Here is a 25,350-nt window from a genome sequence, read left to right as displayed (position 1 = left end):
AGTCGTGTTTTTAAAACAAAGTGTTTATTATGGCTGTAGGCTAGCTAAATATTAGACAAAAGCTTACCAATGTAAAAAGCGCCCCAAAACATTCGTTTTGAAACTTTGCTACTTTAAAAACGGTCGTGGGCTATAGCCTACGTAAAAATAAGAATTAGACCTAGGCTACTATTATATTGCAACTCTATTCTGCAGGCCATAGTAGACTATTGTTTTGTTAACGTCTGGAGACATAATGATAAAAGGGTTTCTGCTTTGTGCTACTAGTTCATATAAATATTTAATAACCAAAAGCTCTACTAGGGGCGACTTAGCTCATGAGGTAAGAGCGGCAGTCTGTCGGTCGGAGGGTTGCCGGTTCTGGCGTGTCGAAGTGTCCCCTGAGCAAGACACTTAACCCCTAACTGCTCTGGTGAATGAGAGGCATCAACTGTAAATCGCTATATAAATGCCGCCCATTTACCATTGAATAGACTATTTTTTGTTAACGTCTGGAGACATAATGATAAAAGGGGTTCCAAGTTGCGCTACTAGTTCATATAAATATATGTTATATAGGATCTTTGCACAGTTCAAAGAGACCGTTCTCACAACGTTGCTTTTGAAATAGGTGCACATTTATGAAAAGTCCGCCCCCCTCAAAGCAAACCTCCACCTCACAAGACAAGCCACAGATTATGCTGTCACATGACAAAAACCCATCACAATACATACCACAACCTATGCTGTCACATGACAAAAACCTGTCACAGCCTACGTCACACCGATTCCAGTTGGACCTAGACATCGGACATAGCTGCTCTTTTCGCGCTCTCTCTCTCCACAATTACGGACATCAATCCGAAGAAGGATTTCCACAGAGAAAATAACCTAGGTTTGGCTCATTTCTGTCTCTAAATGTCTTCTTTCTCTAAATGTCTCTTCTGCCATAGTTTTTTTTTTTTTAAAGAACCTCTTTTCACACATAGCCTGATAACTTACAACTGTCACGTTTTGCCTTTACTTTTTAAACAATTCTAAGATGTAACTATTTACTATTTTCCTTGTTTTACAATTTTAACACACTTTCGCTTTTCTTAAATTCTATTTGGCACAACTAACGCTCATACACACAACGCTGTCTCCTCATCTAACTAACAAACTAATCTACTTTACGAAACAACTACCAAACTTTTCTAACATAATTTCTACTTGTTTTAAACATTTTAACGCATGTAACCCTATTAACGCATTAATTTGTCTTTTCGGGTATTTGGTGGCGATTGGTGTTTCAAAACAATAATATGTTTTAAGTTGCTAAAGCATTTTTACACAAAACTACCCTTTTCAAACACGTTTGAAAAGCACAAAGATAATCAACACTTTCCCTCATGGATTACTTTTAAAAAAGTTGTCCGTAATTAAAATAAAATATATGCCAAATCACTCATATGCTATGCTAAAAACCAACAAACCTAAATAAAACGATATTAAACAATGACTATATAAAATTAAAAAAAAAAAATTATTATAATTAAAAATAATAAACCACAGGGGGCGGGGGTTTCAATCCATCAAACTTTTTGACAGAAGGGGCATGCCATTTATATATATGCTGATCTCCCAGAAGTTCTGGTGGCCATCACTTACTGATGATGTCAAAGACTTTGTTCTCTCCTGTCCAGTTTGTGCACAGTCAAAGAGTTCACGCGTCTTACCCACAGGTATGTTGGAACCCTTGCCCATTCCTATGGACTTCATTACTGAGTTGCCCAGTCATTATACCACCATTTTAGTAATTGTGGATTGTTTTTCTAAGATGTGCTGTCTGATCCCACTGTCAGGCCTTCCTACGGCCATGGAGCTGGCTGAATGTGTGTTTAATCAGGTGTTCAGGTTTTATGGGATTCCATTGGATATAGTCTCAGGAAGAGGACCCCAGTTCACTTTATTACATTCCAGGTTTGGAAGGCATTCTGCGAGCGCTGTGTCAGTGTCAGCCTATCCTCGGGCTACCATCCACAATCTAATAGTCAAACAGAGAGACTCAGCCAGGAGATTGGACGTTACCTACGTCAATACTGCTCTAATTATCAAGCAGATTGGAGTTGGTATCTCTCATGGGCTGAATATGCTCAAAACTCCCTCGTTCATACCTCTCTAATGCTAACCCCCTTCCGGTATATTCTAGGCTACTAACCACCATTGTTCCGATGGGAAGCAGAGCCCAGTGATGTTCCTGCCATTGATGAGTGGTTTCGTTGGAGTGGTCAGGTGCGGGAGACGGCCAGTGTGCAACTCAAAAGAGCTATCCAGAACCAGAAAAGGTTTGCAGATCGCCGCGGTCACCCCACTCCCATATTCCACCCTGGTCAACGGGTTTGGCTGTCATCGCGGGACATCAAGCTCCGTCTCCCCACCAAGAAGCTTAGCCCCAAGTACATAGGTCCTTTCAAGACTGTTAAACATGTGAATCCCGAGATGTATCACCTACAGCTACCCCCCAGGTACCAGATCACCCCTACCTTCCATGTCTCCTTACTAAAGTCTGTTTTCTTCCATCCTGTGAATCCACCAGTTGGTCCTACCTATCCTCCCCCCCTCTTGATGTTGCCGGTGAACCAGCCTACTCAGTCCGTGCACTCCTGGACTCCAGACGCCGTGGAGGACGGCTACAATACCTGGTGACCTGGGAAGGATATGGCCCTGGAGAGCAGTCATGGGTCCCAGCAAGTGACATCCTTGACCCTTCACTCATTGTGGAATTCCACCATACCCGCCCAGATCGTCCGGCTCCTCGGCCTTGTGGTCGGCCACCCAGAAGGCTGTCTGGGCTGCTGCCCGTGGAGGGGGGGTACTGTGGGACCTGCCTCCAGCTAACTCCCTGTTCAGCCACACCCATGCTCTGATTCACCTGAGTTTTAACCACACCTGCAGCAAATTCACCTAATCACCACTGGGGGATTTAAGGACTGCAGTTTTAGGCACCTCTTTGTGAGGTATTGAGCTTGCTCTACTGAATGGTTTCATTGGTGTTTCTACTTGTTACTCTGTTCCTGTTTTTTTATCTATTTGCCTGGCTTTTTGGCCCTGCTCTTTGTCTTACAATTTGGATTGTTTGTATGGATTCCTGTTTTGCTCTCCATGCTGTTTTAACCATGGCTTGTGTTTTTTTGACTATACCTGAGGATTCTGATTTGGATTTGTGGGACTGCTTTATTAAAGTACAAGAGCTCTGCACTTGGGTCTTCAGACTCTTTCATTACAGTAGGTGAGAGTATAAGCTTTCTAACGATGTACAACATGTCTAATTTTGCTTTTGGAATAGTCCTTTATATCTCAACATAACCGAAAATTTTCTCATCATCGCATTCACTTATGTATTCACTCTGTGGTAGCAGTAAAAGACACTGCACCTGACGAAACGTTGTGAATGATTTTTCGTAATTTCTTGGAAAATACTATTATTATTGAGGACTTCTGAGCATAGCTAAGCCATATGTTTGCTGATAGACCTAGCTGACATCGTTTTCTGGAGCAAAACAGAAGCGGATAGAACAGTATGACTGATTTACTGTCTCTGTCTCCATCTACTGAACACAGATAAGATCATTGCTATGTAAGTATTACTGCTCTAAATATTTCGGTTATATACGTTATTTTTTTAATTGAGTGTTTTTAAATAGGTCAGTGGCATTATATAATGTGGATAATTTACACTGTAATGTAAGCGTTAGTTAGTTAGTTTTTGTGATGCATGCAACAGTGATGACATGAGAGTTGGAGCATTGCCAAAACGCGGTGGATGGTTGAAAATTGTTTTCATGTCGTCCCATCCCCATACAAGAAAACATACAAGAGTACAGAGTATAGAAATACATACAAGAGTTAATTATTACACATTTAGGTACTGTACCGCATTGTGTGACAATATTTTTGCATTATTTTTTAACCTGATAGCAATGTTCCATTTTAAACTTTATAAGGGGCTCGCTTATATGCTTTATAATGGACAAAAAGCATTTTATTCAATTTTGGAGAGATTCTGGATATGTTTCTGGACCCCTAGATATTTTAGACCACTGTACTGACTGAGCTTGTAATTTCCGACTTGAAAATGATGCAACAGTGATTTTCTTGAGTCAAAACAGTTGATTTGTCGTGAAATACGTGAATATGTTGTGATTCACAGCAATACATAATTTAGACATTTTTGATAGATTTGGAGACGCTGGGTACACTGCTTTGTTTTTGCTTCATACATCTATACTAGTTCTACATATCCACTCTTAGATTTTATGAACTTGTGGTCAAGAAGTTCTTGATCCAGCACATATATAGTTTAACTTGCTGTATATATGCAATCTCTCAGTATTTCATTGCAAACTAAAAAAGTGCAAATTCATCTTTGATTTTTTTGTCTAGACAATTGCATTTGCGGCACTTTATTTCTTCCAAAATTATGAATATAAACTAATCTGCATTAGTATTGTAAATTGTACAAATGTCTTGCTTCATTTAAGCTATTTTTCAAGTCTCTGTGATGTTCACACCTGGAGTTATAAAGCTTTAAATAGGGTACCCCCTAAATGGGCAAGGATTGGCAAGATTTGGCATGTGCGCTAAGGGGTTAATGTTGGGCTCTATGGAATCTGTGTTATAGCTTTTTTAAATTCTCAAGTCCGCGATATCGTTCGTGATTCTGTTATCACAGAAACTATAGGGCCCTACCTTAATGCTGCCATCAGTCTGTCGCTGGCCCGCGCCGGGCCCCCGTCAAAAGATACTTGCCACCGGGCCTAACAACTTTTCTGGGGGAAACCCTGCATCGAGCTCAAATTGTGAAAGAGTGGTTCTGGGAGCATGAGGAATCATTTTCACACATGAATTGGCCACCAGAGTCCTGACCTTAACCCCATTGAAAGTCTTTGGGATGTGCTGGAGAAGACTTTACGGAATGGTGCGTCTCTCCGGTCGTCAATACAAGATAATGCAATTCTGGATGGAAATAAATGTTGTGACGTTGCATAAGGTTGTCGAAACAATGCCACGACGAATGCGCGCCGTAATTAAAGATAAAGGCAGTCCTAGGGCTGGGCGATATATCGCAGTGATAATTATTGCGTGCAATAACGGTCGTCGCCACGGTATAACGTATCACCTTTATTTTGTCTTCTTCTTTTTAATTATACCTGAAGCGTTACTAAACAACTAAAGAGGCTGTGTAAAATGCTTCCGGAGAAAAACGTAACCACTGTTACCTACTGGGTGTTGACAGCCAAGATAGCCAATCAGCAACAAGGTCGCACAGCTTCTGTGTGATCATGTGATGTGTTTCTTACAATCGCGCGGAAGGTGCAAGGCCTTGTCTTATGGTCAAGCAATAGGTGACGTTTTTTTTACGCGTTTCACGCGGCCTCCAAAAACGTGGTTGTTTGCTATCGTGGTCGGCTACCTGAAGTCTGACCAAGCACAGACCAGCATTAGGTGCAAAATATGTCGGCGACCAACCTCTTCCACCATCTCAAAAGGTACCACCCCACAGAGCACTCCGAAAGCTTGAGTTTGCGCTATCATGCTATCGTCAGCCTCCCCCCTGAAGTAGTAGCCAACAGCCCAGCCCTACTGCTAGTCAAACTTTTGAAGTTCGACAACCAACAATTGTGTCTGCTTTGTCAGCCATTACCCCATACGAAAAGAAATCGAAGCGATACAAAGAAATAACCAGCGCAATTACGTACTGTATCGCAAAAGATATGATGCCTATAAGCATGGTTGAAAAACAGGGCGTCAAGAAGCTAATGAGTGTCATGAATGCTAAGTATGCACTGCCTGGGCGAGAATATTTTTCCCGAACATCACTCCCTCAACTCTAGGCAGAGTGTAGGGGAAAGTTGGGAGAGCAGCTCAGAAATGTCACGCACTTCGCTACCACCACTGATATGTTGTCTAGTCGCACGTCCAAACCATACATGAGTCTCACAATACACTACGTCAACAAGGAATGGAATCTTCAAAGCATATGCCGTCAAACGGAATATTTTCCAGACAACCACACCGCAGAGATGATTGCCCAGGGGCTTGTGGAAGCACTCGCGTCATGGGGACTCAGCAAGGACCGCCAGGTGTGCATTACAACCGACAGCGGTGCAAACATGGTGAAGGCCGTTTCATTAAACAATTGGACATGACTGCAGTGTTTTGGCCACCGGCTCCATCTAGCCATTGATAAGCTATTAACTCAAACATTTGTACATGTATCTTATAATTATTTATGGCCTACTATCTTATTATTCATTAAGGTGTCAACAGGTTAAAGGATAACGCTGGTGTTATTTAATCTTTCCCTTAATGACACTGTATGTATTTAGTAAGTGTCAACCAACCTGTTAATTGGCAGCATTCATCAGCTGTAACGGTAGATGCCCAAGTACGTGTTGTTTAGATTACAGAAGCCATTGGATCCCATTGTGTTCCGAAAAGTACCAAAAACATACAGCATTGTTACGCAAAGTCCATGATCGTCATAATCCATCACAATAAAACAGCTGTGTATTGAATCATTACCAAAATGACTTGAAAAGTAATGCTAAATGCTGATTATGTTGAGTCTGCACTTCCCATTTGGTTTTGACTCACTACTGCCACCCGAAGTAAACGGGAAAAATAAAATTCTACTTATTATAACGTTACTCTGCCAATAAAAACAATATACAGGTTTTTAACACAAATATACTGGTTTGATAAACATTAACTGATTGCCTGTGGAATCCGTTTTTAATGATTTTCTGGATATAATAGGACCCAGTGGGTATCCTGTTTCTAAGGCAATGAGCAGCTGAATGGACCGTAATTTTAGACTCACTAAAGACAATGATGTAAAGCACAGGTGGAAACATTGTGTCCTGCCATAGGGCAGCTTTAATGCCTGAGACAGTCGACAGATTAGTCTTTCTTGCAAGAAACTTGTAGTGAAGTTGCCAAGAATGTGCAATATTCAAAGAATTTACAGTAGCATAATCATCCTCAACATTTAAGTTTTTATTTTATTTTCTTTAATCAATGTTCAGTATACTACCTATGAAATTTTTTGAGAGACGTTTGAAAAAAGGCATTTGATGTCATGGGAATCACAGCAGTTGTTTACATATTTATTATTTTATTTTATTTATTCAGTGTTTAACGTAAAGCCATGTTGGTTCTGTTGAATGTTTGTCACCTATTCGTTCTGATAATAAATAATTGTATATTATAAACCACAATTGACCTGCTGGTTTCTTTAGGGTCCTGTCCTAAGGAGAATACTCTTAAAACTGTAAATTGAGCATTATTATAATTATTATTAAATATATATCATGATAATTATCGACATCGATCAATATATAAAAACATATTGTGATAACATTTTTGGCCATATTGTCCAGCCCTACTAAGCATACCTCCAAAGTTGTAACAAAATGGCTTAAAGACAACAAAGTGAAAGTATTGGAGTGGCCATCACAAAACCCTGACCTGAATCCCATAGAAAATTTGTGGACTGAACTGAAAAAGCATGTCCGAGCAAGGAGGCCCACAAACCTGACTGAGTTACACCAGTTCGGTCAGGAGGAATGGGCAAACATTCCAGTAAAATATTGTGAGAAGCTTGTGGAAGGCTAGCCCAAGCGTTCAATACAAGTTCAGCAATTAAAAGGCAATGCCACCAAATACTAACAAAGTGTATGTAAACTTTTGACCCACTGAAACTCTGAAATAGTACACAAAGGCTGAAATATATCTGTCTCTTAGCTATTATTTTGAAATGACCTCTTATGGCAATAGAGTAGATACATAAAAAGTAGTAAACCAGAAATTTATGGTAACATGAAATGTGTGGAGTTGTGAAAAATTGAGTTTGAATGTCTTTAGCCTAGGGGTATGAAAACTTTTGGCCTCAACTGTATACTGTCATATACATCATAGCAAACCTGTCTTCATTTAGTTGAACTTATCACACAACATATTCTGTGAACACTTGCTAATTGCATATATTAACACCAAACTGCTTAGAGTTCAGTGTAGATGAAACAAGCATATCTGATGTAAAGCAAATGTAACAAATGTTCTTTATCATACATTTCAGTTTCTGCAATCACAAGTTGATATTGCACCCACGGTAGCCCAATTTCTAGAATCGCCACTGCAGAACAGTGAAAGAAGCGGAAATTTTTTCCCCCTTGCTGGTCCTGCCATCGTGCCTATGATGCATTTGTTACGTGCCATGTTTTTCTTTTTTGTGGACTTCCCTGCCTTCACCTGTCAGTCACCATCCACCAAGTCCCACCTTCACCAAGCCCCACCCTCCGTGTCAATTCTGGACAGCCAATCATAACTCGCCACATCTACTATAAAAACCCCACCTGTTTGTAACAATGGATGTCTGACTGTTTGCTCTGTGTTATGTCTTTGACTATGTATGTTAACACCTCATTTGAATTTGTCTTGTTTTATGTACACTTCCAAGGCTTGGGACAGGTAAGACTGGGGGCTCCTGTACATATGCCCGTAGGCTATGTTATGTATAGATTCACTAGTCCTTAGGGGTGATTGCCAACCAATTGTGTTCAGTCTGCTAGTTAGAGTAGATAGGCCTTTTGTTTGTGTACTTGATACACTAGATTAGTTTACTCTCTGGTTTAGCTAGCTTGTTTGTTTGTTCTTTTGGCAACATCCAGCGTCCGTTGACCCTGGTAGTGTGTGTCTGGGTTGTTATATGTCTGGTAGTTTGTTGCACCATTTTGTTTGTTATCACAGTAAACACCCGTGCACTGAGTTGCTGCTTTGTCTGTGTTTTTTTTGTTGTTACCATACCTACAGTATTAACATCTCCCGGCCATTTAACATCAAGTTACATACCCCATGCACCCCTAGACCCATGGGGTCGTAACATATTTGGGGGCTCGTCCGGGATTGCTGAATTGTAATGACAAAGGAATTAACTATAAAGATAACATTGTGTGGTTTGTACAGTGGTGCAGTATTAGGACAATGACTTCGTTTGATGTCAATGACTTTCTGAGCAATCTGTCAGATGAGGCACTGGATCTGTGCCGTAAGATTGACCTTCTGAAAATTGCAGAGCACGTGGGTCTTGTGGTGTCTGCTGCTCTCCGGAAGAGAGAGATTAAGTCGCGGGTAAGGGAGAGGCTGGTGGAACTCAAAATCCTTGCCTCGCCTGTTGCTGTTTGTCCGCTTGTCCAGCCTGACATGTCGCCTACTGGGTCTGTTGCGAGTCCACAGTCGCCTCGAGGCGCTGGTGGTTCTGCTGTGGTAGGAGTGAAAGAGGAGATTCCTCCAACTACCCCTCCACCTACATTGCCCAGGTTTGAGGCGTACTCGCCGAGTTCTTGTGGGTCGGGTAGTAATGCCCGGCTAAAGATCCGTCTCGCCCGGTTGAAGTTCGAGGCTGAGGAGAAGGCTCGTAAGGCAGATACTGAGGCACGAGAGAGGGCACGAAAACAGGAACAGGAATTTCAGTTAGCTATGCGTAAGCTGGAATTAGAGACAGAGGTTAAGATGCGGCAGCTGGAGTTACAAAATGCTACAGAGCAAAATTCCACTGTGGTTACCCCAGGTACGTCCCCACCGCTTGGTTTTGCTGGCTATGATGTCAGGAGACATGTGGCATTACCCTCTTTCAGGGAGACTGAGGTAGATGCCTATTTCAGCACTTTTGAACGTTTGGCAGCAGCTCTTAACTGGCCCAAAGAAATTTGGACAACCTTGCTGCAGTGTAAACTAATTGGAAAAGCACAAGATGTAATGGCTACACTAACTCTTGAGGATAGCATGAACTATGATGTGGTAAAAGCGGCTATTCTTCGTGTATATGAGTTGGTCCCGGAGGCCTATCGACAGAAATTTAGAAATCAAAAGAAAACCTCCGCCCAATCGTTCGTAGAGTTCGCCAGAGAAAAGGGAACTCTGTTTGACAAATGGTGTGCTGCGAGTAAAGTTGATAATTATGACTCTCTTCGTGAATTAATTTTGATAGAAGAGTTTAAAAATTGTGTTCCGGAACGTGTTGTAGTTTACTTAAACGAACAAAAAGTGATGTCCTTGTCTGAAGCTGCGATATTTGCGGATGAGTTTGCACTCACTCATAAGACTATGTTTGGTTCCACCCAAGGAGCTAAGTCTGTTGCGTCCCGCAGTTCTAAAGACAACGAATCTCCAAAAGATTCCAAAATGTCACCCCCACGGTCTAAAGAGGAACGTGAATGTTTCTACTGCCATAAGGTAGGGCATGTTATTGCTAACTGTTTCACTTTGAAAAAGAAAACCGCTGCCTCAGCTAAGCCTACAGGCTTTGTTAGAATTGTTCCTCGAACTACTCAGTGTTTAAACGGTCCTGAAAGCAAACCTGAAGAAGGTTTTGAGCCGTTTATTTTTGAAGGTTTTGTTTCCCTTTCCGGTGATCCGACTGAGCAAAAACCGGTGCGGATTTTAAGAGACACGGGAGCTTCGCAATCCTTCGTGTTAGCCGACGTGATAGCCGTATCGGACGTGACATATAGTGGTGCTAATGTGGTAATTCAGGGCATTGATATGGCCTTGGTTACCGTTCCCTTACACAAAGTACATGTTCAGACTGATTTAGTCACGGGTTATTTTAATGTGGCTGTACGGTCCGCTTTACCTGTACCAGGCGTGGACTTCATTATGGGCAATGATCTTGCCGGAGGTAAAGTGCGTCCAGTACTCGAAGTTTTAAATAACCCCGTATCATGTCCCATCTCTGACATGTCTAGATCACTTCCCGGTGTTTTCCCTGCTTGCGTGCTCACTCGAGCTCAATCAAAGAAGTGGGGTGAGGAAGTTGATTTATCAGAATCTGTTTTAGCGTCCACTTTTACTGAGGATAGTCATCTCACCAAACCGGAAGTACCACGTGTAAAGCCGGAGGTAGGTACAGAGTTTGAACCTCAAGATTTTTGTGAAAAAGAGGAATCTCTTACCTTATCTCTAGAGTTTGCCTCAGATAAATTGCCTGTCACTCGCGAACAACTTGTTGCTGCTCAGGAAAATGATCCGTCTTTGCGTAAGTGTTTTGAGATGGTGGTTAAACCTGTTGCAATGAAAGAAAAGTCGACTGCTTATTTGGTAGATAATGGTTTGTTAATGAGGAAGTGGTCGTCTTCATTAATTAAGGGAGCCGAATGGGGTGTGGTTTTTCAAATTGTGGTACCTGGCATGTATCGACCACAGGTGTTAGCGTTGGCACATGAAAATCCATGGTCTGGTCATTTGGGAATTTCTAAAACGTATAATCGTGTGTTAAAGAATTTCTTTTGGCCAGGACTTAAAAGTGCTGTTGTAAAACACTGTCGGTCTTGTCACATTTGTCAGGTCACGGGAAAACCTAATCAGGTTGTTCCACCCGCCCCGCTCTGTCCAATTCCAGTACTTGGTGAACCATTTCACCATGTAATTGTTGATTGCGTGGGTCCGCTTCCTAAGGCAAAGTCTGGTCAACAGTTTCTGCTCACTATAATGTGTATCGCGACTAGATTTCCGGAAGCTATTGCATTGCGCACCATCACTACCAAGAACGTCATTAAAGCACTGACTAAGTTCTTTTCTATATTTGGATTCCCTAAAATTATCCAAACGGATCAGGGTTCTAACTTCGTCTCGAAACAGTTTAAACAATTTGTGCAGTCTCTAGCTATTAAGCATCAGATCGCAAGTGCTTACCACCCTGAGAGCCAGGGGGCACTAGAGCGTTGGCATCAGACTCTCAAATCGGCTCTCCGCAAATATTGTTTGGAGACTGGAAATTGTTGGGAGGAAGGGTTGCCATACATTCTGTTCGCTTTACGAGAAGCGGTACAGGAATCGTTAGGGTTCAGCCCTGCTGAACTAGTGTTTGGGCATACTGTTCGGGGTCCTTTAAAAGTTTTAAAGGATCAGTTCATATATGACTCGGATATAAAGCCTAATGTGTTGGATTACGTTAGTCAGGTCCGAGAGAAATTGCATCATGCCTGTTCCATTGCTAAAGAATCGCTCTCTGTGTGTCAGAATAAAATGAAGCGTCGTTTTGATTGGAAGGCTGTTGATCGCAATTTCAAACCTGGTGATCAGGTCCTAGTTTTGCTACCGATTGCTGGATCTGCTTTGTCTGCTCGTTTTTCTGGTCCCTATACTGTAGAAGAAAAACTGAGTGAAAGCAATTACGTAATTCAAACACCCGATCGTAAGCGTCAGTCACGCGTGTGCCATATTAATATGCTTAAGGCATATAATTCTAGGACGACACTTCAGTCGAAGGATGTGAAGAAAGTTCTGCCTGTGTCACGAGTTCCTAGCATTAGCCCTGTACCTAGTAACCCCAGTTTTAATTGTACAGAGGATGAGGATGGCCTCGTGCTTCGGAACGCCCCTCGGCAGTGTGCTAGACTCACCAATTCGGAGACTTTGTCAGAATTGTCGTCCCACCTTGCTCACTTATCAGATGTTCAAAGGTCTGATATTGTTAATTTAATACATGAGTTTCCAAATCTTTTTGGTGATACTCCCTCGCAGACTACCGTAACACATCATGACATTGATGTGAACGGTGCCGCCCCTATTAGACAACACCCATATCGGGTTAATAGTACAAAACGTGAGGCTATGAGACGGGAAGTGCAATACCTTTTAGAAAATAACTTGGCTAAGCCCAGTGCTAGTCCATGGAGCTCGCCTTGTATTCTTGTACCGAAACCTGATGGAACGTCACGTTTCTGCACTGACTTTCGAAAAGTCAATGCGGTTACGGTGCCAGACTCCTATCCCCTACCGAGAATGGAGGACTGCATCGATAACATTGGTGCCGCTAAATTTGTCACAAAACTTGACTTGTTGAAAGGGTATTGGCAAGTGCCGTTGACTCCTCGCGCGTCTGAGATTTCAGCGTTTGTTACCCCCGATAACTTCCTCCAATATAACGTTTTAGCCTTCGGCCTTAGAAACGCTCCGGCCACGTTTCAGCGGCTGGTGAATACAGTACTTATGGGTATTTCAGATTGTTATGCCTATTTAGATGACTTGGTTATTAGGTCAGATAATTGGGCCGACCATGTTTCCGTACTGCGTTGTGTGTTTGAGAGGTTGGCCAAAGCAACGCTAACTCTGAATCTCGCCAAATGTGAGTTTGGCAAAGCGACAGTAACATACCTGGGAAAGCAAGTGGGTCATGGCCAAGTTCGGCCATTGGAAGCAAAGGTTGCTGCCATTGCTGGTTTCCCTGCGCCTACTAGTAGGCGTGAGTTACGCCGTTTCCTCGGGATGGCAGGGTATTATCGGAGTTTTTGTAGGAACTTCTCGGTTGTTGTGGCACCCTTAACGAGTGCGCTTAGTATTAGGAAACCTTTTATGTGGACCTCAGACTGCCAAATAGCTTTTGAGGCTGTTAAGCTTTTGCTATGCAGTGCGCCTGTACTCGCGGCTCCAGACCTTGCGCAACCGTTTAAGTTAGAGGTTGATGCAAGCGCTCTAGGAGCTGGTGCGGTATTGCTACAAGAAGATAAAGATGGAATTGATCACCCCGTCTGTTTCTTCTCCCGAAAATTTAACAAACACCAAATAAACTATAGCACCATCGAAAAGGAAGCACTAGCGTTGTTATTAGCCTTGCAGTTCTTCGAGGTGTACATTGGCTCGAGTTCTACCCCTGTCGAGGTCTTTACAGACCATAATCCTTTAGTGTTTTTATCGCGAATGTACAATCAGAACCAGCGCCTTATGCGTTGGTCGCTGATTCTACAGGCATATAATTTAAATATTCGCCATATTAAAGGGACTGACAATGTACTGGCTGATACGTTGTCTCGTAGTTTTGAATAATTAAACACTTGAATAAATTTTGTGTGTAATAGTGCGGTAACACCACTATGTGTTAAAAAAATAAAAATATCATGTCAGGTATTGAATTGTGTATAGGTAAGGGGGAATTGGCACAATGTGTGTACGCCTGTAATTATGTAGGCTACTTTGGTATTTTAGAATGAAGTGGTGTATACTATTACCATGTGTGTTAACTAACTTAAAAATAAATGAATAAATGTGTTAAGTTAGTTCTTAAGGGGGGAAGTGTTACGTGCCATGTTTTTCTTTTGTGTGGACTTCCCTGCCTTCACCTGTCAGTCACCATCCACCAAGTCCCACCTTCACCAAGCCCCACCCTCCGTGTCAATTCTGGACAGCCAATCATAACTCGCCACATCTACTATAAAAACCCCACCTGTTTGTAACAATGGATGTCTGACTGTTTGCTCTGTGTTATGTCTTTGACTATGTATGTTAACACCTCATTTGAATTTGTCTTGTTTTATGTACACTTCCAAGGCTTGGGACAGGTAAGACTGGGGGCTCCTGTACATATGCCCGTAGGCTATGTTATGTATAGATTCACTAGTCCTTAGGGGTGATTGCCAACCAATTGTGTTCAGTCTGCTAGTTAGAGTAGATAGGCCTTTTGTTTGTGTACTTGATACACTAGATTAGTTTACTCTCTGGTTTAGCTAGCTTGTTTGTTTGTTCTTTTGGCAACATCCAGCGTCCGTTGACCCTGGTAGTGTGTGTCTGGGTTGTTATATGTCTGGTAGTTTGTTGCACCATTTTGTTTGTTATCACAGTAAACACCCGTGCACTGAGTTGCTGCTTTGTCTGTGTTTTTTTTGTTGTTACCATACCTACAGTATTAACATCTCCCGGCCATTTAACATCAAGTTACATACCCCATGCACCCCTAGACCCATGGGGTCGTAACAGCATTACAGAATGGATCTATCACTCCCTCCCCCCCCCCCCCCCCCCCCCACTGTAACCCCTCCCTCCTCCCCCTACCCTGCCCTATCCTAGTTACTACGGCGCAGTGGGCAGCCACAGCGCAGAACCCGTGGAAGCAACTCTAGTTCTGAGGCCAGCGCCTTTGTCAAGGGTACGCATGTCTTTTGGTGTGGGAGGAAAGTGGAGTACCCGGAGGAGACCCAAGTGAGGGAGAACATGTAAACTCCACAGACAGGATCCAGCCGGCCAGGACTCAAAACCCGAACCTTCTCCATCTGAAGCAATAGTGCAACAATAATTAGAAAAATGACAATAACTGTTATGTTTGGTAAATCAGATGGACAACTTATAACTGAAACAGAGCTTTACTGCAGCTTGTGTTTTCCAATACATTCACCATCATGTTCGTCTTACATTTTTACGTGATGTCACTGACGTATTTCAACTACGGATACTCAAGCGAAACGTACAGTGCCAATGCATATACATTACATCCCCCTTCTTTTCTTTTTTTAAACAAGAGAACTACACAACAGTGTTAAACATCAATGAGCATTTACAATAACATCTTTAATAAACATATCTTCTCAGTATGCCTAGGTAATACATTCAAAATACATAACACTATTGTGTCTCCCAAATAAACATCATCTCAAGTCAGACTCATCCCAATAATAAACAATACAAAATACCAACTGGATTCCTATTTTCTTTACTTCTCGAAACAAGACTCTTTTACTGTGAACTTGAACAAGTGTGTAGTTTGTGTTCAGAGTGCATGAGTGTGACTGTTCAGTCCCTGTATCTCACTTACATTTTTACATGACGTCACTGACGTATTTCAACTACGGATACTCAAGCGAAACATACAGTGCCAAAGCATATATATTACAATAACCCTACAAAAACTGGGCCATAACAATTACACATTTTGCCAATTTTTCATTTGAATTTTGACAGTAGAATTTTAAACTAATTTCTCATTGCGATATACGTTCAAACTCAGTTTTTGGAAAAAGTGACAACCATACTCTAAACCTTCTGCACTGGTATACCATGGACATTGGCAATATACTGGGTCAAACAGAAGCATTTAATCATCAGATTAGTGCTCTGCAAGCGAAACATAATTACATGTTACAGCTGAAAAAGCATTGTGTAAGCACAGGCTTTCCAGCGGGTGCTATACGGTAAACATGAACTAATTCAGCTAAGCTTGGGATGCACAGCGACAGCAACGATGAGATCCTGAGTACTGTAGGCAATAGGAGTGCTACTGCCATGGTTAGGTGTCAGAATCACTGGTGACGAGGATTACAATCATCAACAAGACAATAGTGAGTGCGATTGCGAGCACAGTCCAGTTCTAAAGTCCCACATTTGGGACAGAAGCCCCATCCAGACAAGGTCCTCAAAGACCACTAAAATAGCAGAGCTTAAAGCTATGAACTGTACTTAAAAAAAAACTATACTTAAAACTTAAAAACAGCAGATGGAAAATGGACTATTGTCAGACAAACTCTCAGTGTAACACCCCACAAAAATATTGTCGGCAAATTGCCTTGCAAAGGCTTACTGGAATAGGCGAATGGTCCAAGTTGCTGTGTTTAATCTTGAACATAGGTTTGTTTGACAAATAGTGCTAGTAACAATTCCATCCGAATTGATGCACCGTGCCACAATGCCACTATACTACATGGTACCATTGTGGATTTTGTTGGTCCGAAGACCGACACACAGGTGTACGAGCGTCTGAGACAGATGCTCCGAGAGCTTAGGGGACCATAGCGCACTGCATGCGATAAAATCATGCAGTCAAAACAGGCTAAAGATGAGCCATTATATATGCAGAATGTGAATGATCACGTTGAAGGAGTATTCGGGCGTCACAGATGATAACAGAGACACCGACATATTCTTTCTGTTGTTAAAAAACAATGCTAGGGACTATGTGCAAAACAATTATGGGGCAAGCCCACTTGTCAATGCATTTCAAGCAATTGTTAGATGGGTCTCAAGCATGGAGAGCTAATTTAAAAAAAATCAAGGTCAGACAGAAGAGGGTACACACCCTGACACAGCAACACAGTGGCTGACAGAAGGAGATGTGGCACCACAGTCCAAGGTTGTCACTGCCAGCTGTTACTACCTGGTCTAGGTACAGACCATAACAGGGTGAATGATAAGGGAAATTGTTAAGGGAAACGTACTGCAAACCGACCAGTAAGTACAGTTCCTATCTGCCTATCCAAATATAACTGAAAGCTGGCTAGTCTTTGAAGGGTTAGTTAGTCTATAGTCTGAAACCAAAAGTCGGAGTAGCGCACCCCCAACAGTGTTTTATCTCCACTCAGAGTACCTTCAAAAATAATAAATGAAAAATAACAAAACCAAATAACAAACTTGTGTCCCTGTGGAAGGATTTGTAGTCCAGCCGGGAACACATTAACTAAAAGGAGCACGATACGGAGAGCAGAGGGCAAAACGAGAGTCGAGGTTGAGAACGAGTGAATGGTCAAACACAAAAACCAATCGGCAAACAAAGCAGAGGGGCTAGGTGAGAATCTGAATGGAATACGAGAGCGAATGGTCAGAAACACAAAATCACAGGGCAAACAAACTAGAAGGGCTAAGGCAAGAATCGGAGTCGGAGGGAAAAAGCCAGTGGTCATACACAAGATCAAATCAGAAAACAAACCAGAAGGGCTAAACAGGAATCGGAAATAAAATAAATAAATAATATGTTTTGGCGTGCCATTTCAAACATCCCATGCTGATCGAGACTAGTAAACAAATATGCCACTAGCCCGACACCGAATGTATATTTTCTTACCAATATTTTGTCGTAGATTTGAAAATAACTGATTCTGTAAAGGAGGGGGTGCATACAATACCAGACAAAAGTTTGGACACACCTGCTTAAACCAGTTTTTTCATGATTAAAAATGCTTTACAATACATAAACTTGTCTATAAACACTTAGTATTTCATAATATGATATATGTACATATATAAGCAGATAATCTTAAGTGGACTGCATTCAAAAGTTTGATTTTTAAATGAAAATGGAAATCTTGTAAGATCATTGGCGGGGGGGGGGGGGGGGGGGGGGTGCATTGTTTTGTCATTTAAATATCTTGGTACGTATTGGTGTTCATGATCACATCTATCTTAACAGGTGCTCCAGGACCTGTAGAATTTTTCATATTCAAAAAAAATAATGACCACCTGCCATATTTCAAAATGCATGGGGCATATTCCTACATCATTTTCACCGCATGCAGTACCACATATTTCCAATGGAGGGTAGAAGGGTGAAACAGATGTAAATCCCATGCATTTTGAACTATGACAGGTCGTTTTTATTTTTTTTTAAATATGAAAAATTCTACAGGTCCTGGAGCACCTGTTAAGATAGACGTCATCATGAACACCAATACGTACCAAGATATTTACATAACAAAACAATGCACCCCCCCCCCAATGAGCTTACAAGATTTCCATTTTCATTTAAAAATTAAACTTTTGAATGCAATTCACTTATGATTATCTGCTTATATAAGTGCAGATATCATATAATGATATATTAAGTGTTTATAGACAAGTTTATACAGTTGAAAGTATTTTTAATCATAAAAAACTGGTTTAAGCAGGTGTGTCCAAACTTTTGACTGGTACTGCACATATTTTGGGTGTGGTCAACCATATTTGTCTAAATTGATATTAGTCTAGTGGCAAAATTTCCTTCGCAATTTAAAACAAGGAAATGCTGTATGAAAACATGAAACATGCCAAATGTGGTGAGAATCGGGCAAACATTCTAGACAAAGTACAAAAAGTGCATTTTTCAAAGAATTCAAAATGGCGGAAAAACAATATAGCATCATAGCAATATAGCATTTGTTAAAAATGAGGTGGTAGATATGTGGAAGAAATTTGGTAGATGTACGCCAAAAGGCAAGGTCATAATAATTTTATCAAAATTGCAATCTTGCAGGTGGAGTTCCAGTTGCATGCGTGTCATGCATAATGAATTGGCAGCAAGTTTTTGAGAATGGGAAAGGGGTGAAAATGTAGGGTTGTGGAGAAGAAAGAATCCTAGCAAAAACAATAGGGGTCCTATGCACGCTTGCTGCTCGGCCCCCTAAAAATCCCAGCAAAAACAATAGGGGTCCTACAGACCCTTGGTGCTTGGCCCCATAATGAATACACAAATCGATACATTTACAGCGTCAACGTAATCGATGATGTCAACAAATCGCAGCATCCCGAGTACCAGAATTTCCCTAATGTACCGTACACTGTAATGCAATGCAGTGCCAAGTGTATTGTGCATAGGTAGTCAATGCTAGACTGCCAAGTGTGGTCTGACAGAGGTCTGATAGATAGTAACTTATTCTTACATAAGACATTTGGCTATATATCCCAGCATCACGTTGGATTTTTTACTGCTACAGCACAATGCCTATAACTTGAAAAACTTTTAACAACTATTACTTTCATGTCTTTTTAAAATTGAACACATTCCAGTTTTATTCCTCTCAGAAAGCAGTCCTGTCTTATGTTATTTTCCACATGTCGAAATTTAGCTTTATAGAATTTCATTTGCCAGGTTTCTGCCCACTCCTGGATTCCTAGTTTTGTATGCAAATTAACTACTGTACTTTCAATGTCTTAATTTCATAACTTAAATAAAATCATACTTCAGGGCATGATTTGACAAAGGTCCAGTCGGTCAAAATGCTAGCATCACGCTCTTTAAAACCACACTGCACTCTTGTAGGAACAATGGAAAGGTATAAAATACCATAATCTGTGTTTCTCAGGAGATTTGACTGTAACCTAGCAACATTTACATCATGTGTATTTGATGAAAAATGAACGTATTTGTCGACGCATTCTATCTTGACATTGATTCTTTGAAATCAGCTACCTATACTGACAGTAATGTATACTGTGGGTTAATGGACATGCCAATGAGCAGTGGTTCCGGACTTTTGTACATTTCTTACTATTAAACACTTCAAATTTCGCAGCAACAATGAAAGAGCAAATTAGATAAAAGATGGAAGGATGACTTACGGCTGGAGACCAGAGGCAGGACTTCATTGTCTGATCTGAAAAATCAGAATAGACATCGATTCCTACAAGATTGCCATTACTGTAAATAATTTGCAGTCTGGAAATCATATCATATCAACCCCCGAGATGCACCCCCCCAATCCACCCCCCCAAAGCAACCTACCATAGGCAGTCAAGTGAGAACAACAAAAATGAACCAGCTAAAAAATATTATTCGCCTCTGTGTAGTGGTAGTGGCTATAGTGGTTTATAAAACTGGCTGCAGGCAGAGAGGGGGGCAGTGGTTTATCCGGTCTGCAGCTGCAGTTGTAGGCAATTTGATAATTATTTTTATACTGTATGTTCTGGCTGCAGTGAGGACCTGGAATTAAAGACCCTCATGGCAGTTGAGAAAGACACGACAGCTTGTGGCAATGAATGGCTGAGTGTGTGTGATTATTAAATAAAACCTGTGTGCATCTCAAACCTGAGGTCTGAGGACTTTGCACAATAGGTACTTGTGACAGCCGCTAATTGCATTTTCCCTCCATTTATTTTCACTGAACCAGGTTTATACAACACCCTGATGATTCAATGACCTGGCGTTACTAAAGTCTTAAACTTCAGTAAGCTGCGTTTAAAAAGTTTAATGATTCATTTACTTTGGGGTACAAATCTCAGTGCTTTAATTATCTAAGCTTCAGTGACCTAGAGTTACAGGTCACAGATTGGTATTACTGTATTTTTACTGAAATAGACCAGGTAGACAAGGTAAGCGGAATCTCTAGCCATTCAGTGCCATTAATCATTCCATTAACCACCAGGTAGAAAAGGAAAGCAACATTAAGTATTGAAGACCCAGCATTAAGGAACAGATTTACTGTAAAATCGGATTTTGTCTTTAAACAATTAAGTGGCCATTACTTATTCTTTTATGTTTTACAGGAAATCATTCCTAAATGAAATTAACTGGTTAGCAATATTCAGTGTAATGATTATGCTGCAAAGATGTAAAGATTACTGGATAATAAGTTCTGGCAGGGCTAGAAACCTACATTTTGAAATTCTGCCTTCTCATTTGTGCGTGAGGAGTTGCCACTAACTGAACAGACACACTGGATAACCATGAGGCGAGGAATGTAGCTAACGTTAGACTCGTGACCCGTGAAAGAGAAAACAGTGGAAGACACATATTCCAATCTGTCAATTATAAAACCTACACTGTTAGGAATTTCACTTGTTTTAACAGCAATGTTACTGTATTTTGAACAGTACTTTGCTGTTGGTGCTGTATACAGCATGTTGCTGTAGATTTACAATAGGTTTTGTATGAATATTATTTATGGCTGATACAAAAATAGAGCAATCAGCTTGCACTAACATAAACTTATTTTTTTGCTGTCATCATGCCAGTTGGATGTGAAATTAATCACATTCTTGTGGGGAGGGTTTAGTTCTTCAAAAGAATACTGCAATGTTGTGGTCTGCCCGAATGGCAGCCTAACTGCTTTGCCAATGGTGAATTAATCTTTAGAGCAGTGGTTAGTGCAGGTCCCCTAGGGCAGGGCGATATGGCTAAAATATAATTTCTCTATATTAAATATATTGAAAATATTAATTTTTAAGAATTTTTAAGCTTGTTCATGATACATGATACATGTCTTGAACGTGGTCTCTGAAATAGCTAAGCAGAGTGATTTTCAATCAGAATCATATACTTAATGTAAACAGGCTTTATTTAGTACAAACCCTGCATAGTGTACCTTAAAAATACAGCAGATAATACGATACTCAAGATAAATATCTTTTTAATATTTGTTCATTAAAAAGACTGAGAAAAGGCAGGCTACAAAAGAATAGCAGCACATGCAATGTTAACAATAACAAATTTACACTAACTGAAAAACTGTGATGTTGTTGCAAGGGTTAACCATGTTTCTAAAGACAGTTCCAGAGCAGTCCACAAGAATCTGCTGGTGCACTGCATGTAGAAGAACGCTTCTGGTGTAACTGAATGTGCCACGACAGGCATGTTTTGGTCATGTTACGCATAGGTCCACTCTCAGCACGCACTGCAGAAGGCTGGGAGTAGTGTAGTGATGCGCTCCTGAAGCTGCCTAATTCTTGCCAGCAAGCTCCTGCAATTTTAATTGCATTTTCCTAACAGTTTACAGTGGGGATGAAAATAAATTATTTATGTGAACTAATGATTTTGTGTAGTGTATACTAATATTTATTGTATTGACCTAAAAATGTATACTCTTTTCAATTTAGACTCTTAAGAACATACTACTTAACCAGTTATGTTTCACCATAAGTAAAATCTTAAATGGTTTTAGGCAATGGATTTCCACACAATTTTCAAGTAAATTCAAATAATCAGGGATTACAGTGTTTGTGCATCGCCGCCTTAAGGATTCATTGATTTGGGTCACAAAATAATGCTTCACTGACCTGGGATTATACACCCTCCAGTGCTTCTTCCCTTCCAGCTGGACCAAAAAAGCTTCAATGTCGTCATAATGAGGAGCAAAGCCTTGAGTTCCAGCAGGTGTCAAGTACCTGCATGTACAAGAGAACCAACACCGAAACGTGAAATACATTTTTCCCACTTTCCTTTCTTTCCCTTACAAAAAAAAATCAAATTTGAAGAGTGCGTGTGTGAACTATAAAAACAATCCCACTTATAAAATTAGAGTTGAAAAAAGTAATTTATGCTATTTTTTTTTTCAAATCACGTCACTACATTTTATGTGAGCGGAAAAAGAAATCCTCTTCACATGAGAACTCCACATACAAATTTCACATGACTTCATGTCACGTTTTGTTTGCGCATGCGTAAATTGTAGTTCACAAGTTTAAAAAAAGCCAATTACATGTAAACAATATGTGAATTGTTTACATGTGATTGGCTTTTTTTAATATGAAGATATTTCATATGACCTCATGTGACCTATTTTTTTCAAATGTGGAAATGTCCAGTTCACATGTGACATTTTCTTTTCACAGCTCCACAAGCCTTCTCTTATTCATCAACCCACTGAACAGTTTTTTTAATTTCAGAGCATGTCATTCCGGGTGAGACTTAAAATGTTATAGCTCAAACAGATATGTGAATGCATACCTGTAAGTCCTACAAGAAGCAGTTGAGCTGAAGCTGCTCTTTTTCAACAGTTACGACCTCTGTCGTAGCATTGTATTTACATTTGTCTCTGCTGCCTGCGCCTCATTTTCTTCCAGATCGTCATAACATTTTATTAGTCTTTCAACTCAGCTAGCCATTCTAGTTTGTTCGGATTTCGTGTTTGACCACTGACTCATTCTATTCGACACTGATTCTTGCCTTAGTCTTCATTTCTAGTTTGTCTGCCCAATGGATTTTGTGTGTTTGACTCTGTTTCATTCAATTCCACCTTGACTCTCATTTAGCCTCTCTGTTCGCCATATAGTGACACTGGCATGTTACATTACATTACATTACAGGCATTTAGCAGACGTTCTTATCCAGAGCGACGTACAACAAGTGCATTAGTTCAAGGTGCAGAGGTGCAAAAGAAACACACTAGAGTGAAGTAAAGAGACCCTCACAGAGACCTGGATCAGCCCTGACAACTCTTCTACCCCAACCGCGCTATCCTCCTCATTCTCATTCTCCCACACACCCCGGCCATCAGGCCGTGGTGGTGGCACAGGTTTACTTCTCTCCCGCTCCTGGAATTTCTCTGTTCTCCACTCTCACCTCTCTCTGTCCAGTTTTGAACACCACTCTGTACATGTGACTCACCCATCTAACCTGTTTATTTCTGTCATCTACCGCCCCCCAGGCCCCCTGGGAAATTTTCTGGAAGAGCTTGACATCCTGCTCAGCTCCTTCCCTGAGAATGGTGCCCCCCTCATCCTCCTCGGAGACTTCAATATTCACCTTGAAGCCTCCCAGTCTGCAGCCTTCCTTCCACTACTCCACTCCTTCGACCTCTCCCTCCAGCACTCTCCCCCAACCCACAAGGCTGGCAACCTCCTCGACCTCGTATTTTTGAGGAACACCACCTGCACTGGCCTAAACGTCACCCCTCTCCATACCTCTGATCATCATTTTGTTTCCTTCTCACTCCCCCTTCCCTCCCACCCACACCCCTTCTCTCCACCCAGCCCTACTGTCTCTGTCCGCCGTAACCTGTGCGCCCTTTCTCCCTCCTCTCTTGCCCCTTGTGTCACTGCCTCCCTCCCCCCTCTTGATGTCTTCTCTGCCCTTCCCTCTGACTCGGCCTCTGACACCCTGCTATCATCACTCTCCACTGCCATTAATACCCTCTGTCCTCTTGTCTCCAGGCCCACACGCCCATCTCCTCCATGCCCGTGGCTGACTGACGTTCTGCGATCTTCCAGGACTGCCCTGCGTGCAGCAGAGCGGAACTGGAAGAAGTCTAGAATGCCAACGGACCTCTCTGCCTACCAGTCCCTACTGAACTCCTTCTCCTCAGCAGTTGCCACTGCCAAGGCAACATACTATCACTCTAAGATACACAAATCTATTGCTAACCCCAGGCAACTGTTTTCAATTTTCTCCTCTCTCCTCAGTAAACCCTCACCTCCAACTCAGACCTCCCTTACTGCTGAAGACTTCGCAGCCTTCTTCGAAGCAAAGGTCACACTCATCCGCAGCTCCCTTGACCCTCCCGACTCCCCACCCTTCCCTCCCCCCATCCCCTCTATGACCCTCCCCACATTCTCCACCTTCTCCCCACTCTCTCTCCCTGATGTCTCCCAACTCTTGCTCTCCCACCGTCCCACCACCTGTGCCCTTGATCCCCTCCCCTCTACCCTCCTCCAGCTGATCTCACCAGAGATCATCCCCTTCATCGCCCACCTGATTAACTCCTCCATGACTTCTGGCACCTTCCCGTCATCTTTCAAAAGAGCCCACATCACCCCCATTCTGAAGAAACCAACACTGGACCCCTGCCTCACCCAGAACTACAGACCGGTATCCCTTCTTCCATTCCTATCTAAAACTCTCGAACGTGCTGCGTCCAACCAACTTTCCTCTTTTCTTTCTAAACATAACCTCCAAGACCCTCAGCAGTCTGGTTTCAGACCCGGTCACTCGACGGAGACTGCCCTGCTCTCTGTCACTGAGTCTCTCCACGCAGCACACGCAGCATCCCGTTCATCTGTCCTAATTCTTCTTGACCTCTCAGCTGCCTTCGACACCGTTGACCATCCTACACTTCTGTCTTCCCTGACAGAATTGGGAATTTGCGGACCAGCCCTCAACTGGATTGCGTCCTATCTCTCCGGCCGCTCCTTCCAGGTTGCCTGGGCCGGTGCAGTATCAGCTCCTCGTCCCCTCACAACTGGGGTCCCTCAGGGCTCTGTCCTTGGTCCCCTCCTCTTTTCTCTGTATACTAGGTCCCTTGGCCCTGTTATTGCCGCCCATGGCATGTCATATCATCTCTATGCAGATGATATTCAACTTTTCTACTCTTTCTCTCCCAC

The 25,350-nt window shown here is 41.8% G+C and overlaps 1 protein-coding gene across 3 annotated transcripts in view; it reads right to left on the bottom strand.

Moving 5' to 3' along the window:
* Positions 1-25,350, bottom strand: part of riox1 (ribosomal oxygenase 1) — a 161,582-nt gene that overhangs the window by 78,793 nt on the left and 57,439 nt on the right. For all 3 annotated transcript variants that reach the window (XM_035420895.1, XM_035420894.1, XM_035420896.1), the window contains exons 7-8: positions 22,309-22,416; positions 19,876-19,910 (exon numbers count right to left, since the gene is read on the bottom strand). In XM_035420895.1, coding sequence (XP_035276786.1) covers positions 19,876-19,910; positions 22,309-22,416 — 143 coding nt within the window. The remainder of the gene's footprint in view (positions 1-19,875; positions 19,911-22,308; positions 22,417-25,350) is intronic.

This window comes from Anguilla anguilla, chromosome 6, assembly GCF_013347855.1.
Source record: "Anguilla anguilla isolate fAngAng1 chromosome 6, fAngAng1.pri, whole genome shotgun sequence".
Classification (NCBI taxonomy): Eukaryota; Metazoa; Chordata; class Actinopteri; order Anguilliformes; family Anguillidae; genus Anguilla; species Anguilla anguilla.
Note: the sequence above shows the minus strand (reverse complement) of the source record. Positions and strands in the feature narration are given on the sequence as shown.